Here is a 23628-nt window from a genome sequence, read left to right as displayed (position 1 = left end):
ACCATCAGTCCACCTTTTCTTAACTATATGTCCACCCTTTCGTAACTGTGTCGTGAGTGTCATACCAAGTTTCGTCAAAATAAAAAATCTGCCGTTGTTCTTGTTTATATTCAGTTATTTGTTCTAAGTATTTGTTACGCAATTCCACTATTCTTTTGCTTTCCATAACTGTTTGACGTATGTTCATTATTTTAAATCTGAATCCCAATTTCTTCATCCAATTCTGACAAGTTTTGTCATAGCAGCTCACGTTATGGCCGGAAGTATTCAATTTCTTCCTTATGATTCTTTGGTTGTAGGAATATCATTGCTTTTGTAACAGTCGTATATTGGTTTTTAAATGATTTCATCATATGAATATCTTAAGGTTTTGGTAATTCTTATTCACATCGTGTCTTGCGTTCATAAGGTTTATTTTTTTACTATTTTACGTACAGTTGAAAAAGGAATTTTGGTCAAATCTGATGTTGCTTGTAATAGTTTGTTTCCCTCGAAACCAAACTTGGGATGTAGATTGTTATATACATTGAAACATATTTTTAAAACAGATTGAAACATACTCTCTGTATTTCAATATTCAAATGCATTCGAATCTTATTCACTGGAACCTCTTTTTTGCATTGTTCACCATCGCTATTGGAATCACTACACTGGAAAAAGTCTGCGTTTTCATTACACTCGTTATTACTATTAGTACTTGTCCAAGGACGCCACATTTTAAACAGATAACAAAAATTTCAATTAATTATAACTGCATCAATATCGAATCTCAACACTTAAATCGCGATCAGTTCCTGAACTGAACACGACGGCGATAACCATCCCCGCATTCCCCGATTTCTATTTGTCATCGTAACATGACTTCAAATTTAATTTTATCTCTTCAGCCAATCATTAAATTCGGTTAGTAAAAATTATCCAATACGAATCGCCAATTCTACAGCCCGCACATGGACTATTTCGCAGCCGGGTTATTTTTATGTATTGTTTTTTTTGCCTTTTAGAGTACCGCCAACTTTAACTGTGCACAATATCGTTTACTTCGACTATAATGACCTCAGCTTTTCTCAAGTTGAACAATTTCAATTTCGAAAAGTCCAACTTAGATCAGTTTCAGTTATCACTTCTGTTGGGCGTTCCGAGACGCACACGTTTTTTCATCTGAAACTTCTGGAAGACCACCTTGAAAAAGTCAAGTGAAATATTATGTCGATAAAAGAAGTGCATTCGCAAAATATTCCAACAGCGTTTTCACTTTCATCTACTTTTGTCTTTTCTGGATTAATTAAGAAATGTAATCATACTTGGTATTGAATTTTCCTCACTGGGCTGTCTGAGTTGTCTTTTTTATGAAGAAAAATCAATTTAATATAAACTATACTTTCCACTCGACACTGCTGAAGAGTCCAGTTAGTCAGTTAATTATTGTATCGTTTCGGAAAACAATATTTTTCCGTTTTCAAAACCTGAGATTCACTTTAAAACTTTCGCTCCAAATTGTGAATAGCTTTAGACGTGATATGTTATAGTCTACATGAATACATATGAATTCAGAGGTTCATATTTCCGTTTTCAACCTCTATTCTTCGTGATGGCAACTAGATCTATCTGAAATACACCTACTAGAAAAATATATGCGGATTCTTTGAGTTTTATAATTTTTTCATGAGTTTCGTCTGTGATAATTTTCGTTTCACCCCATTCTATAGTTTATTTCAGAATATGCTCCGCTATCTCCGATCCTGCCATCTGTTTTCTCCTACATTTATATTCACGATGTCAAATTTTTCTCACTTCTGGAGGTCTTGAGGTTCCACTTATACAAGTTATAATATAAGAAATTATAACTATAACCGATGCGTTTCTATTTGTCAGACAAAATGGAAACATAAGGTATGACGTAAGTTGTGGTTTTGTTGGATTTGTAGTGATTGTGAGGTCTGTATATAATGTATATTGATTTTACCAACTTCATTGGGAGCTCTCTCCACAAACTGCTCCGGATATGCGTTCATCTCCAAAACCGTTTAAATGATAGTTTATTCCACTTTCATATTATGAACTAAATTGCGAACCGTCTTTGCTTTATCCAAATATAACTTTTTTGACGCTTAAATTTTTGACTATTAGATTTTAGTGAAGATATCTATTAGTATGAGTTTTTTTTCAATAAACACTTGTTATTGATTATGAACTTCCCTTTCTAATGTAAGAAAACGTTGATATTATCTGATTCTGGTTCAAGATAACGAATACACCATCAACATAACCTCTCCATCACATCTTTGGACCATTTTGGTCAATTTCGATGTATTCTTTCTCGAAATGCTCCAAGAAAATGTTTCTCAGAATCGGTGACAAGGATGAGCCCATTGTTATTTCAAATTCTTGTTGATAAAAATCCTCTTTGAGCTGGAAAAAAGTTTTATCGGTACATAATTTCAGAAGCTCCAAAATAGTTTCTACATTCAGTTTTGTTTCATTCTTCAGATCACCATCATTTTCTAATTCAATTATTACAATTCTTTTTATCAACCAGAACAATGATGAACCGCGGTGGTAGTGCGCCCGACTCACGATCGGAAGGCCGTGGGTTCGATTCCCGCCTCGACCAGATATTTTTCTCGAGAGAATTTATCTGGTTGAAGCGGGGATGATTCTGCAACCGTGTTAGGAATCATACGTTAAAAGGTAAGACCTTGTTAGTCCTTAGCTCGCACAAGTTTGTCAACTTCTGAGAGTTGTCGTTCGTATGGGGGCGACAACTGATTAACGGAAAAACAGATTTTAAACAGATTTTTAAACAATATCGAAACTTCCCAGGAGATCTCCGTTTTGATGTACATCCAGAACCTATATGTATTCATGTAGACCAGAGGTTCTCAAACATATTTTGTCTACCACCCACTTCGAGAATTAATTATTTTTCAGCGCCCCCCCAATTTTTTTTCTTTACTACATCTTAAGTCATTATTTAAATAATTAAATTATGTGTGTCATGTGAACATAAGACTTTCTGATGAGGGTATGTAAAACATCATTTTTTAATATTATTCATGTTATTAAAACAAACATTTCAATTTGAATTTTAAAACTAATCTAATGTGAAGGATGAATTTGATGATTTTTAACAAGTTTGTTGATCAGGCTCGAATTTACTCAAAAACAGCCGTAAGTCACCGCGTTCGGTAATCTGCAACCGATTTCTCTTTTTAGCAACATTGCCACAGCACTAAATCCACGTTCACACAAATACGATGATGGGGATGCTATCAAAAATCGTTGAACGATGGACCATAATTCAGGGAACAATTGCGGGATTGGCTTTTGTAGCCGAAATTCTTTGTATCCAATTTTGAATTTCATTTTTATTTCCTCGTTCGTTAACAGTTCTATGAGTGCTTCTTCCAACTGGGGTGATCCTGCTGTGTTGACATTTGAAAAAGCATCCGACACCCAGTCCGATATTTCCAATTTTAAAATGTCTTGGAATCGTTCTGCGAAGTCACTGTGGAGGTTTTCCAAATGTTGGCAGTAAACAAGCAAGTCGTCGTAGTGTAACGGTCTAAATTTACTTGTAAATATTGTAGATATTGTTCGTTTATTTACTATGGAATCGACAGAATTGTCATTTATTGATGACGAACTTTTCGTCACAGACTGCTCTTATGTGACCTTTCAAAAACACTACCTTACCTTTTAAGATCTTTATTCAGAGGATATTAACAATGTAATTCAGTTACAAGTTCATTTTATTCATTTAACATCATAGTAATGGGAATCTTCCGTTCCATAGAAAACCATACCTGAAATGTATAAGAATAAATGTATGCTCCCTGACTAACTGCTTGACCAGTACTTACGCATTCTCCTATTGCCAATCGACGTTGGAGATCCGAAATTCCTCGCTAGGTTGAAATAGTTGTTATTGTTTGTTTCTCAGTTTTCTTCACCTATCATTTTTTTCAGCCGTTGTCTGCCTTATTCCCTATACCTTTCCGAGAATATTTCTTGCATAGATTGTTATTCATCACTTCCAGAAGGATTACTACATATTAGAGCCATATCGCCTGAAAAACAATATTAGTTAGCTCTGGTTTCTGAATACTGTTTGATATTTTCGGTAAATATTCTGCATAATACGAATGCTCTAATATTTGTACTGAAAGGGAAGGATGTGGCGACTTACCTTGTATGTTACTATTCCATCGCATGAATAAGGAATGGTAAATAGTTGAAAATAGGTTGGAGTGAATACTTTTGTAAACATTCTAATATACAAGGTTAAGAGACAGCTGTTGGTTGACATCCGCCGAACTTTCGTAGTGTCGTTCCGACGAACTACACCGAACTAGTTCTACAGTTGTTCACGGGTGGAGGATTGATCGGTTACTCAAGTTGTCAAGGGTTGTTTTAGGGTTGCATTGCTTTGAGAAGGAGTTTTGATGGGTCATGGACTTGTTGATGATGTATCAAGTGGCTGTGGAGGAATTGTTAGATTTATGATGTTGTGCACAGCGCCCCCTTGGTGCTTGTAGTGTAGATTGGATGCACTGTGGCAACAACTGGTTAGCTGTCAGATGTGGCATTCTCTTAGTATTTGGAAGTTAGCCTTCGGTGAGCTTGGTTCGGAGTTCAAAGGGTATCATCAGACTGATTGTAGGATATATTTGGTTGTATTTGTGCCATCCTTCACGGGGATTATTTCTACAAGTCAGGATTGTATAGTGGAAGACTGATTGGTCATTTTGGTGTGGATATTTGCAGTCGGAAACTTAAGCTCTTTTGAGGATTTGTGGTGGATACCGAACTCGTGCCAGGTGGAAGGATTTCCGAAATTAGGTATGTCTGAATCACTGTCGCATCTCTCATGTGATCTTAGCTATGATATCACTTCTTCAATTCTACAACCTTCGTTTCTCGTCTCTAGATTCATAAGAAACAGAAGGCCCTCAGTCACTCATCAAGTCCCAGCAGGACTTCCGTGCAGAGCACCGCACACGAAGAATCGTATAGAAAACCCCTTGGCCAGGGTAAGAATTTTACCATTAAATGTGTTTTAAATGATTTTAGTAATTTCTGGTTCCATCGTTATATCTCAACTGAATATTAGTATTGAAGAGAGGTTTCAACACTCATTCAATTTTCTTGATTTTTACGGATCATATGGTTATACAGGGCACCCAAAAATATACTCTTGTTATCTTGCTACTTTGCTTAAATGAAAATATACCAGGGGTATTGATTAGTCAAATAGTCCTATTGAATGGGGGTTGAATCTCACCTTGTTTTTATCTGATTCTGATTGAGAATTTTCTTCCGTAGGGTTTTTCTTCCTGCTTTTCTTCCTGCTTTTTTTTGTCTTCGTCAAGGGTTCCTGTTTTCCTTTATTTTCTTTCTGGATCTTATTTGGTGATCCATTACTGGTCCAGCTTGTCGTGCCCTACAGGGTGATCTATCTTGGTGGTGCTACAGGGTGATCCATCTCCGCCGTACTACAGGGTGATCCACCGGTGCTACAGGGTGATCTATCTTGGTGGTGCTACAGGGTGATCCATCTCCGGTGCTACAGGGTGATCTATCTTGGTGGTGCTACAGGGTGATCCATCTCCGGTGCTACAGGGTGATCCACTTCCGCCATACTACAGGGTAGCCTAACACCATATACCGGGTGGCCCAAAAGGAGCACGCAAGTTATAATTGATTTATTTGAAAATTTGTGCTATACTGAGATATTTAAATAATTGTTTGCCCTTCTGTTTATTGATACCTGTTTGATATAGTGTTTGTTTATCGTTTATTGATTAAGAGTTTGTTTATTGATACCTGATTGACATAGATATTTGTGAAACGGAAATTGAGGTATATTCTTCCTTTCACGATTGCTGATTGACACCGATGCGCCTACGCCTGAGCTCACGCGACGCAAACGAGTTTGTCTTACCATCCGATACTAGTATTTACGATTTCACCTACTCAATTTTCGTGGTAGTTTTACTCGACGTATTGTAGTTTTTTTTGAGCGTCGTTACTACCGTAATTTATGGCTGATTGAATTCGTGGTATATACACCGCGCTCTTGTATTGACATTTGAACATCGCGTAGTAGTGTGAATATTGCATTGTTGTCTTAGAAGCGTTGTTGGTTAATCCATGTAAGTTAGGATTACTGAATAAATCATATTGGGGACCTTTATCTTTTATTTCCAATATTAATTGGTAAGTTATTGATATTGTGAGTTACTTAGGGTATCTGGAGGATTAAATTTACCTGGCGCCCATTAAGATCTATTTGAAATTTGCTAAGTTGTTTAACCCACTCCCGTCTCCACTGTTAAGCTTAGCCGCGGATACCCATCTGTCTTATTTGTTACCGACAGATGATTTAGTCCCCTCTTGTGGTTTTTGAGGTGACATTTTGGCGCCCAACGTGGGGCCGCGTTAAAACAACGTTTCATAGTTTTTTTTTTTTTTTTTATAAATTTGGAAAAATTTTTTGATAAATTTGGAAAAAATTTTTGATCATTTTTTTTAATATTTTTTTTTGTGTCTCATTGGAATTGTTATCATGTCCCGCAAAATGCTAGTGAACCGTTTGAGTCAAGATGAGCTCGTGTATGAGGTTAGGGTTAGAGAAATTGCTACAGGAACTGTTCAAGAGATGCGGCATTCTCTGACGATGGCAATCAAATTAGATGAGAAGGGCACTTAAGTAAAAGCTTGTTTTTAAAGTTTTTATCATTATTTTATTGAACTATAGTATTGATGTTTTTATATATACATGAAAACGTGAATTTGTGATTGTTGACATGTCCTTGTTAAGTGTAACTGTAATATTGACGTTTTTGATAATGTATGTAATCTTTGTGCATTCTATTGATACCACTACGGAACATTGATATTGAAAAAAAAAAAGGGTATCCCCGTGGACATATGAATTAAGAGATGAAGATGGTAATTATAAGGGGATATGGAATGCGAAAGACCTAAAGTCAGCTAGCGCTGATGAAAATTTACGCTAGTAAATTTTCTTGAGGCAAGGGGGGAATTGTAACGGTCTAAATTTACTTGTAAATATTGTAGATATTGTTCGTTTATTTACTATGGAATCGACAGAATTGTCATTTATTGATGACGAACTTTTCGTCACAGACTGCTCTTATGTGACCTTTCAAAAACACTACCTTACCTTTTAAGATCTTTATTCAGAGGATATTAACAATGTAATTCAGTTACAAGTTCATTTTATTCATTTAACATCATAGTAATGGGAATCTTCCGTTCCATAGAAAACCATACCTGAAATGTATAAGAATAAATGTATGCTCCCTGACTAACTGCTTGACCAGTACTTACGCATTCTCCTATTGCCAATCGACGTTGGAGATCCGAAATTCCTCGCTAGGTTGAAATAGTTGTTATTGTTTGTTTCTCAGTTTTCTTCACCTATCATTTTTTTCAGCCGTTGTCTGCCTTATTCCCTATACCTTTCCGAGAATATTTCTTGCATAGATTGTTATTCATCACTTCCAGAAGGATTACTACATATTAGAGCCATATCGCCTGAAAAACAATATTAGTTAGCTCTGGTTTCTGAATACTGTTTGATATTTTCGGTAAATATTCTGCATAATACGAATGCTCTAATATTTGTACTGAAAGGGAAGGATGTGGCGACTTACCTTGTATGTTACTATTCCATCGCATGAATAAGGAATGGTAAATAGTTGAAAATAGGTTGGAGTGAATACTTTTGTAAACATTCTAATATACAAGGTTAAGAGACAGCTGTTGGTTGACATCCGCCGAACTTTCGTAGTGTCGTTCCGACGAACTACACCGAACTAGTTCTACAGTTGTTCACGGGTGGAGGATTGATCGGTTACTCAAGTTGTCAAGGGTTGTTTTAGGGTTGCATTGCTTTGAGAAGGAGTTTTGATGGGTCATGGACTTGTTGATGATGTATCAAGTGGCTGTGGAGGAATTGTTAGATTTATGATGTTGTGCACAGCGCCCCCTTGGTGCTTGTAGTGTAGATTGGATGCACTGTGGCAACAACTGGTTAGCTGTCAGATGTGGCATTCTCTTAGTATTTGGAAGTTAGCCTTCGGTGAGCTTGGTTCGGAGTTCAAAGGGTATCATCAGACTGATTGTAGGATATATTTGGTTGTATTTGTGCCATCCTTCACGGGGATTATTTCTACAAGTCAGGATTGTATAGTGGAAGACTGATTGGTCATTTTGGTGTGGATATTTGCAGTCGGAAACTTAAGCTCTTTTGAGGATTTGTGGTGGATACCGAACTCGTGCCAGGTGGAAGGATTTCCGAAATTAGGTATGTCTGAATCACTGTCGCATCTCTCATGTGATCTTAGCTATGATATCACTTCTTCAATTCTACAACCTTCGTTTCTCGTCTCTAGATTCATAAGAAACAGAAGGCCCTCAGTCACTCATCAAGTCCCAGCAGGACTTCCGTGCAGAGCACCGCACACGAAGAATCGTATAGAAAACCCCTTGGCCAGGGTAAGAATTTTACCATTAAATGTGTTTTAAATGATTTTAGTAATTTCTGGTTCCATCGTTATATCTCAACTGAATATTAGTATTGAAGAGAGGTTTCAACACTCATTCAATTTTCTTGATTTTTACGGATCATATGGTTATACAGGGCACCCAAAAATATACTCTTGTTATCTTGCTACTTTGCTTAAATGAAAATATACCAGGGGTATTGATTAGTCAAATAGTCCTATTGAATGGGGGTTGAATCTCACCTTGTTTTTATCTGATTCTGATTGAGAATTTTCTTCCGTAGGGTTTTTCTTCCTGCTTTTCTTCCTGCTTTTTTTTGTCTTCGTCAAGGGTTCCTGTTTTCCTTTATTTTCTTTCTGGATCTTATTTGGTGATCCATTACTGGTCCAGCTTGTCGTGCCCTACAGGGTGATCTATCTTGGTGGTGCTACAGGGTGATCCATCTCCGCCGTACTACAGGGTGATCCACCGGTGCTACAGGGTGATCTATCTTGGTGGTGCTACAGGGTGATCCATCTCCGGTGCTACAGGGTGATCTATCTTGGTGGTGCTACAGGGTGATCCATCTCCGGTGCTACAGGGTGATCCACTTCCGCCATACTACAGGGTAGCCTAACACCATATACCGGGTGGCCCAAAAGGAGCACGCAAGTTATAATTGATTTATTTGAAAATTTGTGCTATACTGAGATATTTAAATAATTGTTTGCCCTTCTGTTTATTGATACCTGTTTGATATAGTGTTTGTTTATCGTTTATTGATTAAGAGTTTGTTTATTGATACCTGATTGACATAGATATTTGTGAAACGGAAATTGAGGTATATTCTTCCTTTCACGATTGCTGATTGACACCGATGCGCCTACGCCTGAGCTCACGCGACGCAAACGAGTTTGTCTTACCATCCGATACTAGTATTTACGATTTCACCTACTCAATTTTCGTGGTAGTTTTACTCGACGTATTGTAGTTTTTTTTGAGCGTCGTTACTACCGTAATTTATGGCTGATTGAATTCGTGGTATATACACCGCGCTCTTGTATTGACATTTGAACATCGCGTAGTAGTGTGAATATTGCATTGTTGTCTTAGAAGCGTTGTTGGTTAATCCATGTAAGTTAGGATTACTGAATAAATCATATTGGGGACCTTTATCTTTTATTTCCAATATTAATTGGTAAGTTATTGATATTGTGAGTTACTTAGGGTATCTGGAGGATTAAATTTACCTGGCGCCCATTAAGATCTATTTGAAATTTGCTAAGTTGTTTAACCCACTCCCGTCTCCACTGTTAAGCTTAGCCGCGGATACCCATCTGTCTTATTTGTTACCGACAGATGATTTAGTCCCCTCTTGTGGTTTTTGAGGTGACAGTAGTTGAAGTATACTGCTGAAAAATTAGGGAAATTGCTAAACTCACGTCTGCCGATATTATTCTTGTATAAGAGCAATTTGGCTGCAAAAGCAGCAATGACATTTTTTGTTTTGATCAAATTCAAGTCGTCACCTTGAAGTTGTATATTCACATCATTAAATAATTTATACAGGTCTGTCAAGTACACAATATCATTCTTTGAAGTGATGAGGTTGTCGTGCAATTCTTTGTCTTTGTTTTCCAAGAACTCTATTACAGAGTCAAATAGATTGTAAAATCGGTTGAAATCTTCATCATTAGCAACACAAAGCTAATTAAATAATTTGTCATTCAAAGAGCTGTTTCCTATTTTATTGACTGGTTTGATGATATATTGCAGTAATTGAGAGAGACGCTCATTCAAATTTTTCGCACCCAAATGTTGCCTATGAATGACGCCATGTACAGCGAGCACATTTGGAATTTAATATTTCAAGTACGCTATGAATCCTTTGTGACGTTCTGTCATTCTTCAGTGGAATTTCTTTCTCATCACAAAATTTTCACAGTGTATTATATATGGTTTCTCCGTTTGTATCCGTCTCCATAGCCGATGATCTAGAATCCAAATGGAATAACGAGACAAGTGTGCTCTCGTCAGCAGAGCAATATATTGGATTCTTGTTTTTTTTCTCCAATAAGTCGTTGATATACAATAGAAAGAGGGTTATAGACAATACGGAAAATTATATACCCAAAAAAACATTACGAAGTATTGAGTCCTCCTCAAAAAGTGTCTTTTAAAGCCATTAGTAGCAGTTGATATAATATTCTTCAGTGGAATTTCTTTCTCATCACGAAATTTTTCCAGTGTCTCTAAATTTCCAGCAAATAGTAGTTCTTGATATATTTTCTCATTTTTAATAAACCTCCCGTATGACAACAACAATGCTTCATTGGTTAGTAAAGTGGACTCATCAGATGCACAATAACTCTCCAATGTTTTCAGCCATCTCACAATTCGTCTTTGCACGGAACTATTATTGCTCAAAGGAATTTTGTGGATAATATCTGCCGCTGGTTTATGGAGCACAGTAGTTATTACTTCTTTTATGGATGGATTTGTGGGATTTTCAATAAATCCATATTTTATATATTCCGCGCTATACTGCCGTTTCTTCTTTTTTGCTTCCGACATAATTTTGTCTTCAAAAATGCCGAAGTGAAGAATCGAGTATTGTATTCACACTGCACGTACAGCACTTTACCTAGCTAGTCGCTAACTCAATTCACTTGTTTTCGGTATATCGTTGAATGACATTACTGGATGGATGGCGCACGCGCTTTTATATGAAGCAGCGGACGGGCCTAGTACTTTCGAGAATGGAGACTACAAATTTCTCGCTTTGTATTGAAACTTACCGCCATCTATTGTACAGTGGGCAATTGTCGGACAGGAAATAGTTACTGACCAGTCCCATAGATAGCGTTACACGAGAAAACGTGCTTTAAGCGTAAAGAAGCGGTAAAGTTTGTGTTAAAAGCAAAAAAAAACATTTTAAATCAACCATCGCGTCCCTAAACCGCTTCAACGCCCCCAATCTTCTCTGTGCCCTTTACTGTCCCCCTATAGGCCTCCAGCGCCCACAAGGGGGCGTTATCGCCCACTTTGAGAAAGACTAATGTAGACTAACGCATATGGCATCTGGACATTTCATTTTTTTGATGTATGTTGAAAGAATTAGAGCTGTTCACAATTTGGGGCGAAAGTTTCAGAGTGAATATCAAGTTTTGAAAACAGAAAAAGATTTTATAAATATTGTTTTTTTTTTTCATTTGATTTTTTGATTTGTAGGCAAAATTTATGAATACGACAAGTTACTGATTAATTCGACTCTTCAGTGGTTTAAATTACCCAGTAACTTTTCGGGGTAAACTTCAACAAATTCTTTTTTTGTCAAGGACAAAACACAAGAACTGCAGGAAAAACCTCAAGGCCCTCTCAAAGCGGTGCCTGTGCGAAAGTAGCGATTCACATTGGATTTGAATCGCTGGAGATTAAATCCATTTGGAAAAACGTTCTCAGGAAGTTTATTTCACATAAAAGCAGTTTTCCAAATGAAAGAGTTCTTGAACAGTGGTGTTCGAGGTGTACTGAGTTGAAACTCAAAACGATGAGCAGCCGAAGTTCGTCTCGTATTTCTGATATGTACCGCTCTTAGTGGAATCAAATGTGCCAAGTCATTTGAACACTTCACGTGAAAGTATCTATAGAAGAGAGACAAATCTCCAACCTTTCTTCGATGTTCGCGTCACCAATCATGCTGATATCTCTTTTCTCGATGGAATCTAGCAACTTCAGGTTATGTTTGGGGGCAGAGCTCCCTACATGAGAACAATACTCGAAAGAAGGTCAGATCTGAGCTTTATAAAGCATCAAAAGTTTTCTGGTTCGGAACAGTGTTCCAAGCTTTCAAGAAGCAGCCTTTGCAATTCCAGCGACATGATTGTGCCAAGACATATTGGTGTATATTTCAACCCCCAACAAACTCATCGAAGCAGAAAGCGGAATTGTCTGACCTGACATTATTATATTTGGTTCGGAGACATTTATCTTCTTGGAGAAAACCGATGCCTAGGTTTTTGTGGCATTGAATTGAACCTGGTTTCTTTCACCCAAATTCGAAATCACTTCTAGATCCTCATTAAGATATGCAACCTCCTGCTGCCGGTAAAGATGTGCCTCCATAGCCGATGATCTGGAATCCAAATGGAATAACGAGACAAGTGTGCTCTCGTCAGCAAAGAAATATATTGGACTCTTGGTTTTTTCTCCAATAAGTCGTTGATATACAATTACGAAGTATTGAGTCCTCCACAAAAAGTGTCTTTTAAAGAATATATTCCAGAGTTTTATCATTGAACCTTTTTTTATTGATTTACATTTCAACAAATTTTCCTCAATGTTTCCAAAATTTTTCTCTTGTTGTAATTTTTTTGTTTTTTGACTAGTTTCATTTCAGTCCAAATAAATGCAATAGAGTTGAAATACAATAATCTCAAAACCATATGATCTTGGCCATTATTTTTTTGTGTGTTCTTGGACGCCGTCTGACTTCTCCATTTCTTGCTGTTGACGGTTTTGTTATAGAACCCTATTTTGTCCATGTGTCCTTTCGAAGGACAGAGAACAGTTAGTAGCCCCGTAATCGTACTCATTCGGTTCCTGCTTTATTGAAGTATTTCTTCTGTACTGTTGATTTGATTCGAATTATTTGAATAAAAAATTATTGTTTTGATTTTTAGATGTTTTATACCACAATGTGAAGATCCACATGATACATCATACAACGTGCCATGGATGAAATGGGCCATTCCCAACCAAATTTCTGAAAATCAGGTTATTGGAGTGGAGACTGATTCTTGTTCAAGATATGCTGCCAAAAACGAATCAACTGCAACCAATAACACTTGTACAGAAAATGCATTCACCAATACAATTGAAAGATGTTCGGAGTGGATTTTTGATGAGAACGAGAGGACAATCATTAACGAAGTAAAGAAGATTCGGTGTTTATTAGCATTAGAACTCACTGCTTGAATGAATTCAACAAAAATACCTTTCTTGACGAGCGATTCATCAACCACAGTTGTTTCCTTATCGATTATGTAAATGTAGTTGGCAAAACACGTTGAGAAGTGATACAGTTTGGGCGCGCGGAAAAAATATTTTTGTAGGAAAAATTTAATGATCGGAAGATTCAATTTTCCAGTGTTCTTGTTAAAAGAAAATTTTTGTATGATTCAAAGGCAGAATATACATTGGTGAATGATACTATCATTTTATAATATTTTCGTTTCATCAATGCAACTTTGAATATTGAATTCTGGATGACTTTTTTTGAAGAAGCAAACATTATATGTCACTACTGAGGTGTAATCATTTTTAGATGAAATATACACCGTGAATATTGATAATGAAATTTTATTAAAAAAAATGTATTTGGGTGCTGTACTCCTCTGATCTCAGCAAACTTCTGAAATTGGCTGAGTTTGAGCCTTTGATCATTAGAAGCTGCTAGAGGATCACCTAACTTCACAAAAAACGAGATTTCGAAGTGCCATTTTCTCGATATTTCTAAAATGTATATCCGTTGACAGAATAATACTTATAGCAACTCTCAATGTAAGTAAGAAGGTACAGAGATATCAACCTGCCTAGAAGCCTGTGGGTCTGTATTTCAAGCGGAAATTTACGCTATTAAATTGTGTGCGGAGAGATTGGAAGAATCCAATCTTATACTCAAGTCAATAAAAATATCCTCGGACAGTCAAGCGGCGTTGGAAGCTCTTGGATCCTACCGAGCGAAGTCTAAATTAGTAGCAAATTGCCAAAAACGACTCTCCCGATAGAAAGACTTAACAGATTATCTCTGGTCTGGATTCCTGGCCATATTGGCCTGGAAATGAGGCTGCTGACTCCTTTGCAAAGGAGGGTGCTGTAAGCAGCTTCATCGAGCCAGAACCTGTCATTGACATCGCTTTAGGCTTTGTCAAACAAAGATTGAACACCTAAATGGCAAGAAGATTTATGGACTTCTGGCAGAATCTTCCAGGATGGCTCACTCCAAATCGCTTATTCACAATTAAAAGCTTGATACCAAACAGTTGGATTACAGTTGGGATGAACCACGATGTCTAATAGGCCTTTTTACAGGTCACTGTCATTTGAATCATCATATGCAGAGACTCGGACTTTTGGAAGATAGTGTGTGTAGCCTCTGTTTGGAAAATGATGAAACAGCAGAGCACATACTTTGTGCCTGCCCCACTGGGAACCGAATCAGGTTTTTAGAGTTTGCAGAGCCGTACTCTCACAATCTGACCTGAAAGACCACCCTCCATACAAAATAACCGGCTTCGTTAAGAAGCTGGGTTTATTTGGTCGGGTGTGATTAGGTGCGAGCCACAATAAACCCTTGCCGGTTGCGGTGGAGGGTCGAATATACCCACTCACTTTGGACTTATCCTAAGTAGGAAGGATAACAACTCCAGATACTTCCACAATAGATGTAATTTTCTTGGTTCTAGTGGTTCTTCGTGAAGTGTATTTGATGAGTAGTTACTTAAAAATGGTCTAATTAACCGAAACCGGTCGTAACAAATAATAAAATTAGTAGAAATTAAATAAGAGTTATCTTCTTTATTTTATATTCAATATGAATTTCTTCAAAATAAATAGGTCATCGATCGAACAAGTTTAATGACTAGGCCATCGAAGTGAAAGTGCATCAGAAACTGCATCCAAGAGGGGCGGAATATTCAAACCATATTTCTCGGTGGATCTGTCATACATATGTGTGTGGATATGAGCTGAAAGATCTCGAAATAATTTCTGATAATGGAATTTTGACTAGAAAATGAATACGATATATCACAAACTTATACTTCCCATTTAAAAAAATTGAGGGTTGTACCTGTCATTCGAAATGGGTTGAAGGTGGGGGTGGCATTTTTACGTTAAAGAATGTCAAATTATAATTCACATTTGACATGTTCCAATTTTTTTTTAAATATGTACAGTAATTGAAATAATGAATGTATTTCATTTGGCTTTTACACACTGTATGTATATTATGTATGAACTTTCAAAGCAATGCGGTCCTTCATTCCCATAGCTTTGAGATCTATAAATGGATAATCGAACTATTATCATATGTTTTTTCAGTGGAATATCACCTGTTTGGAGAATCAGTGGAAAATTTCTCTGGTTGGATCATCACATTTTGCAGGCATAGTGGTTGGTTCCTTAGTTTTTGGAGTTTTAGCTGATAGGTAATATGTTTAATCATATTTTATTTATCATGACTTATAGCTGAACGAAGTTTTGAAATTTTCATCAAATCATTACATTCACTGGGTCTAGTAAACTTCAGTGGAGAATCTATGAAACAACAATCTTCCAGTCAATATTTTGCACATACCCATGCATTCAGTTAAGCGTATCTATTCAATAAGAAATATTTGAAGTATTTCTCAGAAACGTTATACCTACCTATTTCTTAGATTTTTTTCTCGATTTTACCTTCTCTCTGAATTCTGTAATGGTTCATTGAATTCATTTTTTACTTTCAAAAACCTTGTTCATGAATTCAAGTATTTTTTAATACTTCCTGAACTCATCTGTACTGCATTATCCTGCAAAAGTAAAATGTTTGTTTTTTGTACAATCTGCGACGACGAAAACACGTTTTATATTGATTGAACAGACGTTATTCGCAAAAGAAATTCATATTTCCTTCACTTATTTATGTTCATTCATAGATGAAATTTTGAAATAATTCAATGTATCACTTTTCATAAGTGTCATAGTACTAACTCCACTTGCACAACATATTCATAATGTTTAACTCAAAAATATTCATAATCAATAATTTCTTTCAGGTTTGGAAGAAAACTGGTATTCATCTTCTGTATATTCCTCATGAGTGTATCTGGTGCACTTCAGGCCTTCTCACCCAATTATATGACTTTTGTTATCTTCATGTTCATCAATTCTTTAGGAACTGCCGGAGTTTATCCTTTAGCATTCGTACTAGGTGAGTATTCGAATCTTTGGAATTGATATATGTGACTTCATAACTTCATAAAGTACTAACTTCTGCGGACTTAAACTTAACGAGCTTTTGCGGTGTCACCCCTCTTTGACCCGAAACCCGAACTTCATAAATAACCTTGATATCGTGGAATATTAAAGAAGGTTTGGAACTTGTCTCTCATTTTCATAGATATTTTCACAGACAGTGTTCGACATACTCAACTACAGCTGATCATCATTCAAAATTTCAACTCATTACACTTCGAAGAACATATTTTTAAGAACCCTTTCACAACTGCCAGGGCGTTTTGAGGGTTTTCCTACAGTGCTTAAGCATCTCCATAAAAACGCATTTCAAACCCGAAATCCGTACGCTATCGAAGAAAGGTTGGAGATTTGTCTCTTATCTATAGATACTTTACGGGAAGTGTTCAAGTGACTTGGCACATTTGATTCCATCAAGAGCGGCACATATCAGAAATATGCAACTGTGGCTGCTCATCGTTTTGAGGTTCAACTCGGTACACCTGGAATTTCACTGTTTGGAGGAGTGTGGTTATCTGGAATAAACCTCCTGAGAACGTTTTTCCAAATGAATGTAATCTCCAGCGATTCAAATCAACGTGAATCGCTACTTTCGCACAGGCACCGCTCTTAGAGCACCTTGAGGATTTTTCCGTAGTACTTGTGTTTTGTCCTTAGAAAGAAAGAAGAATATTTTCAAATGGCATTTCGTATTTTAAAAAAGTTGTACTCTTCAGGAACTTGAGTGAAATTGAAAGTTTGTTTGCATGGAGAATAAGTTAACGAGTGTAAGCGCACCTCAGAACTGCGTGTTTTTTTATTTTTCATGACAAATTCTGTAAAAACTATGTTATATTTTGGGGGAAATTGAATGCTTTATAAAACGTGGGATGAATAATTAAGACAGAAAGGTAAAAAAATCAGTTAATGAGTGGAATCAAGGCTGATGAAGTGCAAAAAAAAACAAATGACTTCAACAAAGAAAAATTAAAAATATTTTCATTTTACACACTTCAAGGACTTTCCGACGTCATCCATAAAAAATATAGTTCTTGGGTTTGTTGGCCAAAGATGAAACGGGTAACTTTTGTTGAACAAAATAGACACAGGGTGAAGAATTGCTTGTTTGGGAAGACTACACCAATAGCAGGATTCGATATTCTTTCGAATTTATTTCTTTTACAATTTGTATCATCAAGGTATGCAAGAGAAATCCAATTTAGATTCAATAATTCATAGAGCTGCAAGGAATCGAGCAAAATTGTTCAAAACATGTTGAAGTACCACAAGACATCGAAGTACACTAACAACATTATTTTCATGATTGAACTTACGTGAAGAATGTATGATGAAGGGCCATTACGAGAACAAACTATTCAGACATATTTAGTATACAGACGATTCAAATATAGAACGTGGAACGTCAGCTGGAATATACTGGGTGAGCAGCTACCCCCTCAGTCAATCTGCATTCGTCGAATGATTGTATGCAATCATGCAATGCGCAAAAAATATTCACTTATGTTTTCAATGGGCTCAACGTCATACCCTTTCAGAAAGTCGGGTCGCATTTGGGACAACAAATATGATATGAGATTGCCGTGGAGAACTGACGCATCTAACGAGTACGTGCAAGACACACAGGAAATACAGAAAATGGAAAATCTGATGAATGTGCCCCGAACCAGCTGTGGAAGTATACAAACAATTTATTAGAGTTTCTGTTGAATTTTCTGAGAATCTCACCTTCCTTAATTTGGATAAAATGAAAATTGTAATGAAAATTTTTATATAGTTCAATAAAAAACTCCGATTTCCTCTACAAAATTTGAATTTCATTCAATACAATCTATCATCTATCAATCAGAATGATTACAGGGCTACTCACTGGACACTTCATCCAAGAGACATCTTAGCTGTAGATAATGAAACTTCATATTTATGCAAATATGAGGTACATGCTCACGGAAGGTAATCAATTTTTGAACCCAAACTATGTCTTGAAGAGTAAGACAAACATCCAACTAAGAACCTTCATAAACTAATTCAGGGACAAGATTGTTGGAATGACGTTGCCATGAAAAGATTATAGTACAAACGTGACAATCCAAAGAGGCTGTTTTCTGGAGATTCAGGAGAAATGGATATGCAGCAACTGCAGTTGCTGATAGGGCGACTAGCTACTTGAAAATATATTTCTGCAACATCAGAAGACTCAACTCAAATGTAAACATAGTGCACCAACATCTGCAAACGAATAGTCCTCATATTCTTGCACTCACAGAAATTACCGATAAATGTTGGAGAACAAACTAAGTCGCGCAAATTTTGGAATTATAGATGGCTAGATGTTCGTTTCAGCTCTGATGATCCATTAACTTGTGCTCTTGAAGTCACTGAAGTTTTTCTATCATCCACTGCCTACCGGCAGTGGCGCAAAAATTCTGGTGCCGAAAACCAAACTAGGTTTGTCAATGCTCGCAACAGCTGCACACTTAGAATATAACTTCACAATCAGAGAATTAGGGATAAACTGCTTCCCAATCCCAACGAGTCTAGATCTTTCAGGTCGGTAGCTAAAGCTGTTGATCAAAACTTTACAAAATCCATAATTCCACCTCTAATACAAGCGGATGGTTGAATTGCAACAACAGCCATAGAAAAAGCAAATCTACTAGCTGAACAATTTGCGTCCCACTACCCAGGCGATTGTCTGGGAAAGGCACCACCCATTATTTCCACACTAGAATCCACAATGCCGGAAATTACTCTTGGACGACGTCTAATCGGGCGAATTCCTGTTTACATCTTTCAATGAAATGACATAAATATAAATGTTCAATAAACCAAAAAAAATCCAGTGAAATAATTAATTTTGTCTCCAACTCAAGCTATTTCTCTTTTGAATGTAAATACTCTAAACAAATTCTTGGTACATCACTCGGAGCTCCTATTATAGCTCAATACATAACGGACGATCTTCTTGAAAATACACTTCCTAAACTAATGTAACGAATTAAAGAATTAACTGTCTTAAACAAATTTATTTTAACAATACTTCACTATCACAACTAATTTATTTACACCACTCAGTAACTAATTTATCTTCACCGTTTGTTAACCGCTCGATTCGCTTTCTTGGTACAGACTACTCTTCGGGACGAATAGCGACGATATATTGTCAACGAACGTTCCGGATCCCTCTGCGGATTTCGGGACCCATCCGGAGTTTTGGCGGTATGCGTCATGCGTTGGCTGACTGGGAACCGGTCAGGGCCGGCTTCAGATTCATTACATTGCCCCCTCCTTAAAGACGTTTCGCCCCGAAATGTCATCCTTGGCGTGTGTCGATACCTGCAGAACTCTCCATATTTGCACTGTGAAGTTCGATGGAAGTAACACTCCACAGTCTTTATGCTCGGTCGTGGAAGATGGTTACCACACACCTAAATCTGGATGCCGCTGGATCTGAAGATCGTTTCCAACATGCTTCTCACAATTCTCCAGTCCAGCCTGTCAAGCCCAGAGGCTAATTTCGGGATCGCCAACTCCACGAGATTCTGGTCGAGCATCGTCTCCTTCAGTCTAGTAAGACTCCTCCAGACATCTTCATAGGATGGTTTGTCTCGAGAATGCTTTTTGGTCACCAAGTAGAAGATGTTTCTCTGACCCTTCTTCAACTGTAGCACTCCTCCGACTTCTGGATTCTGTTCTCGTAATGTTTGAAGCTGACCGAATTTCTTGTTGAATACCACAGCGATGCCCTTGTACATTTGGAGATCCTTTGCCACGCAGTGCGCTAGGGCGTAATCAACTGGAACCTTGAAAAGGTCTCGTGGCTCTTCTCGAGTTACCCCATGTACGACCTTTTGTCCGTTCGAGTATAAGGACATGAATTGCTGGAACGTCATTTCATCCTCTGGTGGTCTGAGGGCGCGAACTTGGTCGTGATTTCCAGCATAAGGAGCCAGTCTATTAAAATGGACGACTCTAGGCTTTCCTCGAGGTGGCTTATGGATTCGGTAGACGAGGTCATTAATCTTTTTCATGATTTTGTACGGACCTTCCCACGAGTTCCGCAACTTTGGTGATAAACCACGGCGGCGCTTAGGATTGTATAGCCAAACTAGGTCACCGATTTCGAATCCTCCAGCATTCGCCTTGATGTCATAGGCCTCCTTCATCCTATCACTGGCACTCCGAATGTTCAGACGGACTCGTTCATAAATATCGTCCATTCTCTGCCGAAGCTTGCTGACATAGTCTTCACCCGCAGTGTCTTGTTCTGGAGGCGTCCCAAATTTTAGGTCGCAAGGAAGCCGCAGCTCCCGTCCCTTTATAATACTGGCAGGGGTTTGGCCGGTTGACTCATGCACTGCTGAACGATGAGCCAGCAGGAACAGGTGGAGGTATTGGTCCCAGTCTCTTTGATGGTCAGAGACTACCTTGGACAGGTGGCGGTTTATAGTCCTATTCATTCGTTCCACCATTCCATCGGACTGTGGATGTAAGGCTGTGGTTCTGGTCTTTCGAATGTCCAACAGTTTACATATTTCTTGGAACAGGTTGGACTCAAAATTTCTGCTCTGGTCCGAATGCAGCTCCAATGGGACACCGAATCGACATATCCATTCCTTTACCAGGACGTCAGCGACGGTAAAGGCTTCCTGGTTGGGCAGGGCATAGGCTTCTGCCCACTTGCTGAAGTAGTCCATGGCTACCAGGATGTATTTGTTCCCATGGTGGGACTCTGGGAACGGGCCGGCGATATCGATAGCGATTCTCTCGAAAGGACTACCCACGTTGTACTGGCGCATTGGAGCTTTCGGTCGTATCCTAGGTCCGTTACTGGCAGCGCATACAGCACACTTTCTGCACAAGTCCTTGACGTCGGCTTGACAATTAACCCAGTAAAACCGTTGTCTTACTTTCTGGAGGGTCTTCGTTACTCCCAGATGTCCTCCAGTGACTCCATATGGATTTCTTTGAGCACCTCCCGTCGTCTGCTCCTGGGTACCACTGTCTGGTGCCTTTCTTCTGCACCGTGTTCAGACTCCAACACCCGCTTCAGAACTCCGTTTTCCAAAGTAAGGGAGTTCCATTGTGCCCAGTAGGACTTAACCGCTGGCGAATAACCTGCTACCTCCTGCCACGTTGGTCTTTGATTACTTTTCTTCCATCCGATGACTAAACGAAGATCTGGGTCTTCCTCTTGGTCTTCCTTGATCTTATCATCCTTCCAGTCTTCGTCTAGAGCTACAAATAGCTGTCTCCTTCTCCTCTGCTCGTCGACAATGTGAGCAGTCATCGGGGCAAGGTCTCCGTGATATGGCATCTGCGTTTTTATGGCTAGTCTCAGCTCGATGTTCTATTTCGAAGTCAAATTCTTGTAATCTCTCAATCCAGCGCGCTACTTGGCCCTCGGGATTTTTTAACTGCAGAAGCCATTTGAGAGCTGCATGGTCCGTTCTCAACAGAAATCGTCTTCCATACACGTATTTGTAGAAATGCTCTACACCTTTGACTACGGCCAACAGCTCTCGCCTGGTGACACAGTAATTACGCTCTGGTTTACTGAGCGTTTTGCTGAAGTAGCCAATAACTTTCTCCTGTCCATCCTGGATTTGAGAAAGGACTGCTCCAAGTCCCACGTTGCTGGCGTCCGTATCCAAAATGAACTTTCCGTCAGGTAAGGGATAGCTCAAAACGGGAGCGTTGATCAAAGCTCTTTTCAGCTTCTTGAATGAGTCTTGGCATTCCTCAGACCACTGGAACTGGATCTGCCCTACTGTGAGGCTAGTCAATGGTTTGGCGATGTTGGCAAACCCCAGCACATATCGGCGGTAGTAGGTGCATGAACCAAGGAAACTCCGAAGCTGATGTATGTCTTTTGGAATGGGCCAGTCCTTAACTGCTTTGATCTTTTGTTCGTCTACCGCCACTCCTTCCCTAGAGACAACGTGGCCAAGGTAACGGACTTCTTTCTGGAACAGATGGCATTTCTTGGGACTCAGTTTTAATCCAGAACTCCTCAGACGCATGAACACCTCCTCCAGATTTTTCAAATGATCGTCGAACGATTTTCCGACCACGATTTTATCGTCGAGATACACTAGACACGTCTTCCATGAGAGACCTTTGAGAACCGTTTCCATCAATCTCTCGAAGGTCGCTGGAACATTACAAAGCCCGAATGGCATAACCGTGAACTGCCACAATCCTGAGCCGATGGTGAAAGCTGTCTTTTCTCGATCTTCTGAGGCCTCGATCTTCTGAGGCCAATTCAACTTGCCAATATCCACTCTTCAAATCCAAGGTCGAGAAAATTGTGGTCGAGAAAATTGTGGCTAGCGTGTCTAGGGTGTCGTCGATTTTTGGAAGAGGGTAGCTGTCTTTTTTCGTCACGTGATTTAGTTGGCGATAATCCACGCAGAACCTTGTCGAGCCGTCCTTCTTCTTCACTAACACGACTGGGGAAGACCAGGGGCTGTCAGAAGGTTTGATGACTCCTTCTTTTCCCATATCGCTGACTATCTTGTCTGCCTCTTCTCTCTTGGCAAGAGGGAGTCTTCTAGCCGATTGCCGGATTGGTCGGGCATTCCCAGTGTCGATTCAATGCTGAACCACATTCGTTCTGCCGCCTTTTCCTTCTCCAATATCGAAGATTTCCTGGTACCTCTTGACTAACTCCCTCAATTTAGATCGGTGAGTTGATGGTATGTCTTTGGAGGAAATGTCAATTAACTTCTCCAACTCAGGCAAGTTGTTGGCTTGGCTAACTGAACTGCGTACACTCCGTATGACAGAAGAAATGGACGAACAGTGCCCCAGCATTGTTCCCTTCTTCAAGGTCACGTGAAAGTAGTTGACATTTATGACCCTGACCGGCACAACTTTATCAACACGCAACAGGGTCTTCCCCAGTGCGATTCCTCGTCCAATTTTCTCGTCATGTATCTTGGGCTCGAACATTACCACATTCCCGCTGCTCGCTCCACCGTCTAGTATGGTTTCAGCCCTCTCAGGTACGCACACGTCTTCGGCCAACAGGACCCTGATCGTCTCTTCGTTTCTTCCATGAAGCACCAACTCTTCTCCGCCGACACGTAGGACGCC

General features: G+C 38.7%; 1 protein-coding gene and 3 long non-coding RNA genes across 11 annotated transcripts in view; 2 read left to right on the top strand and 2 right to left on the bottom strand.

The window, feature by feature from the left end:
- The window catches only part of LOC111510906 (organic cation transporter protein), a 205714-nt gene that overhangs the window by 160224 nt on the left and 21862 nt on the right, over positions 1 to 23628 (top strand). For all 8 annotated transcript variants that reach the window (XM_074177163.1, XM_074177157.1, XM_074177156.1 and 5 more), the window contains 3 exons: positions 13197 to 13446; positions 15619 to 15725; positions 16335 to 16489. In XM_074177163.1, coding sequence (XP_074033264.1) covers positions 13252 to 13446; positions 15619 to 15725; positions 16335 to 16489 — 457 coding nt within the window. In that variant the 5' untranslated portion in view covers positions 13197 to 13251. The remainder of the gene's footprint in view (positions 1 to 13196; positions 13447 to 15618; positions 15726 to 16334; positions 16490 to 23628) is intronic.
- Positions 3693 to 4329, bottom strand: LOC141483026 (uncharacterized). Its single transcript, XR_012465865.1, has 2 exons — positions 4190 to 4329; positions 3693 to 4070 (listed from the first exon to the last, which is right to left on the bottom strand). It is a non-coding gene; the product is annotated as an uncharacterized lncRNA (long non-coding RNA).
- On the bottom strand, positions 7186 to 7822 carry LOC141483025 (uncharacterized). Its single transcript, XR_012465864.1, has 2 exons — positions 7683 to 7822; positions 7186 to 7563 (listed from the first exon to the last, which is right to left on the bottom strand). It is a non-coding gene; the product is annotated as an uncharacterized lncRNA (long non-coding RNA).
- Positions 8424 to 9683, top strand: LOC141483024 (uncharacterized). The gene is made up of 2 exons (XR_012465863.1): positions 8424 to 8526; positions 8819 to 9683. It is a non-coding gene; the product is annotated as an uncharacterized lncRNA (long non-coding RNA).

This window comes from Leptinotarsa decemlineata, unplaced genomic scaffold (assembly GCF_025532065.1).
Source record: "Leptinotarsa decemlineata unplaced genomic scaffold, Ldec_3_MD MMD2_tig00002159_RagTag_RagTag, whole genome shotgun sequence".
In the NCBI taxonomy this organism is placed as follows: Eukaryota; Metazoa; Arthropoda; class Insecta; order Coleoptera; family Chrysomelidae; genus Leptinotarsa; species Leptinotarsa decemlineata.
This window is presented reverse-complemented; position numbering and strand designations above follow the sequence as displayed.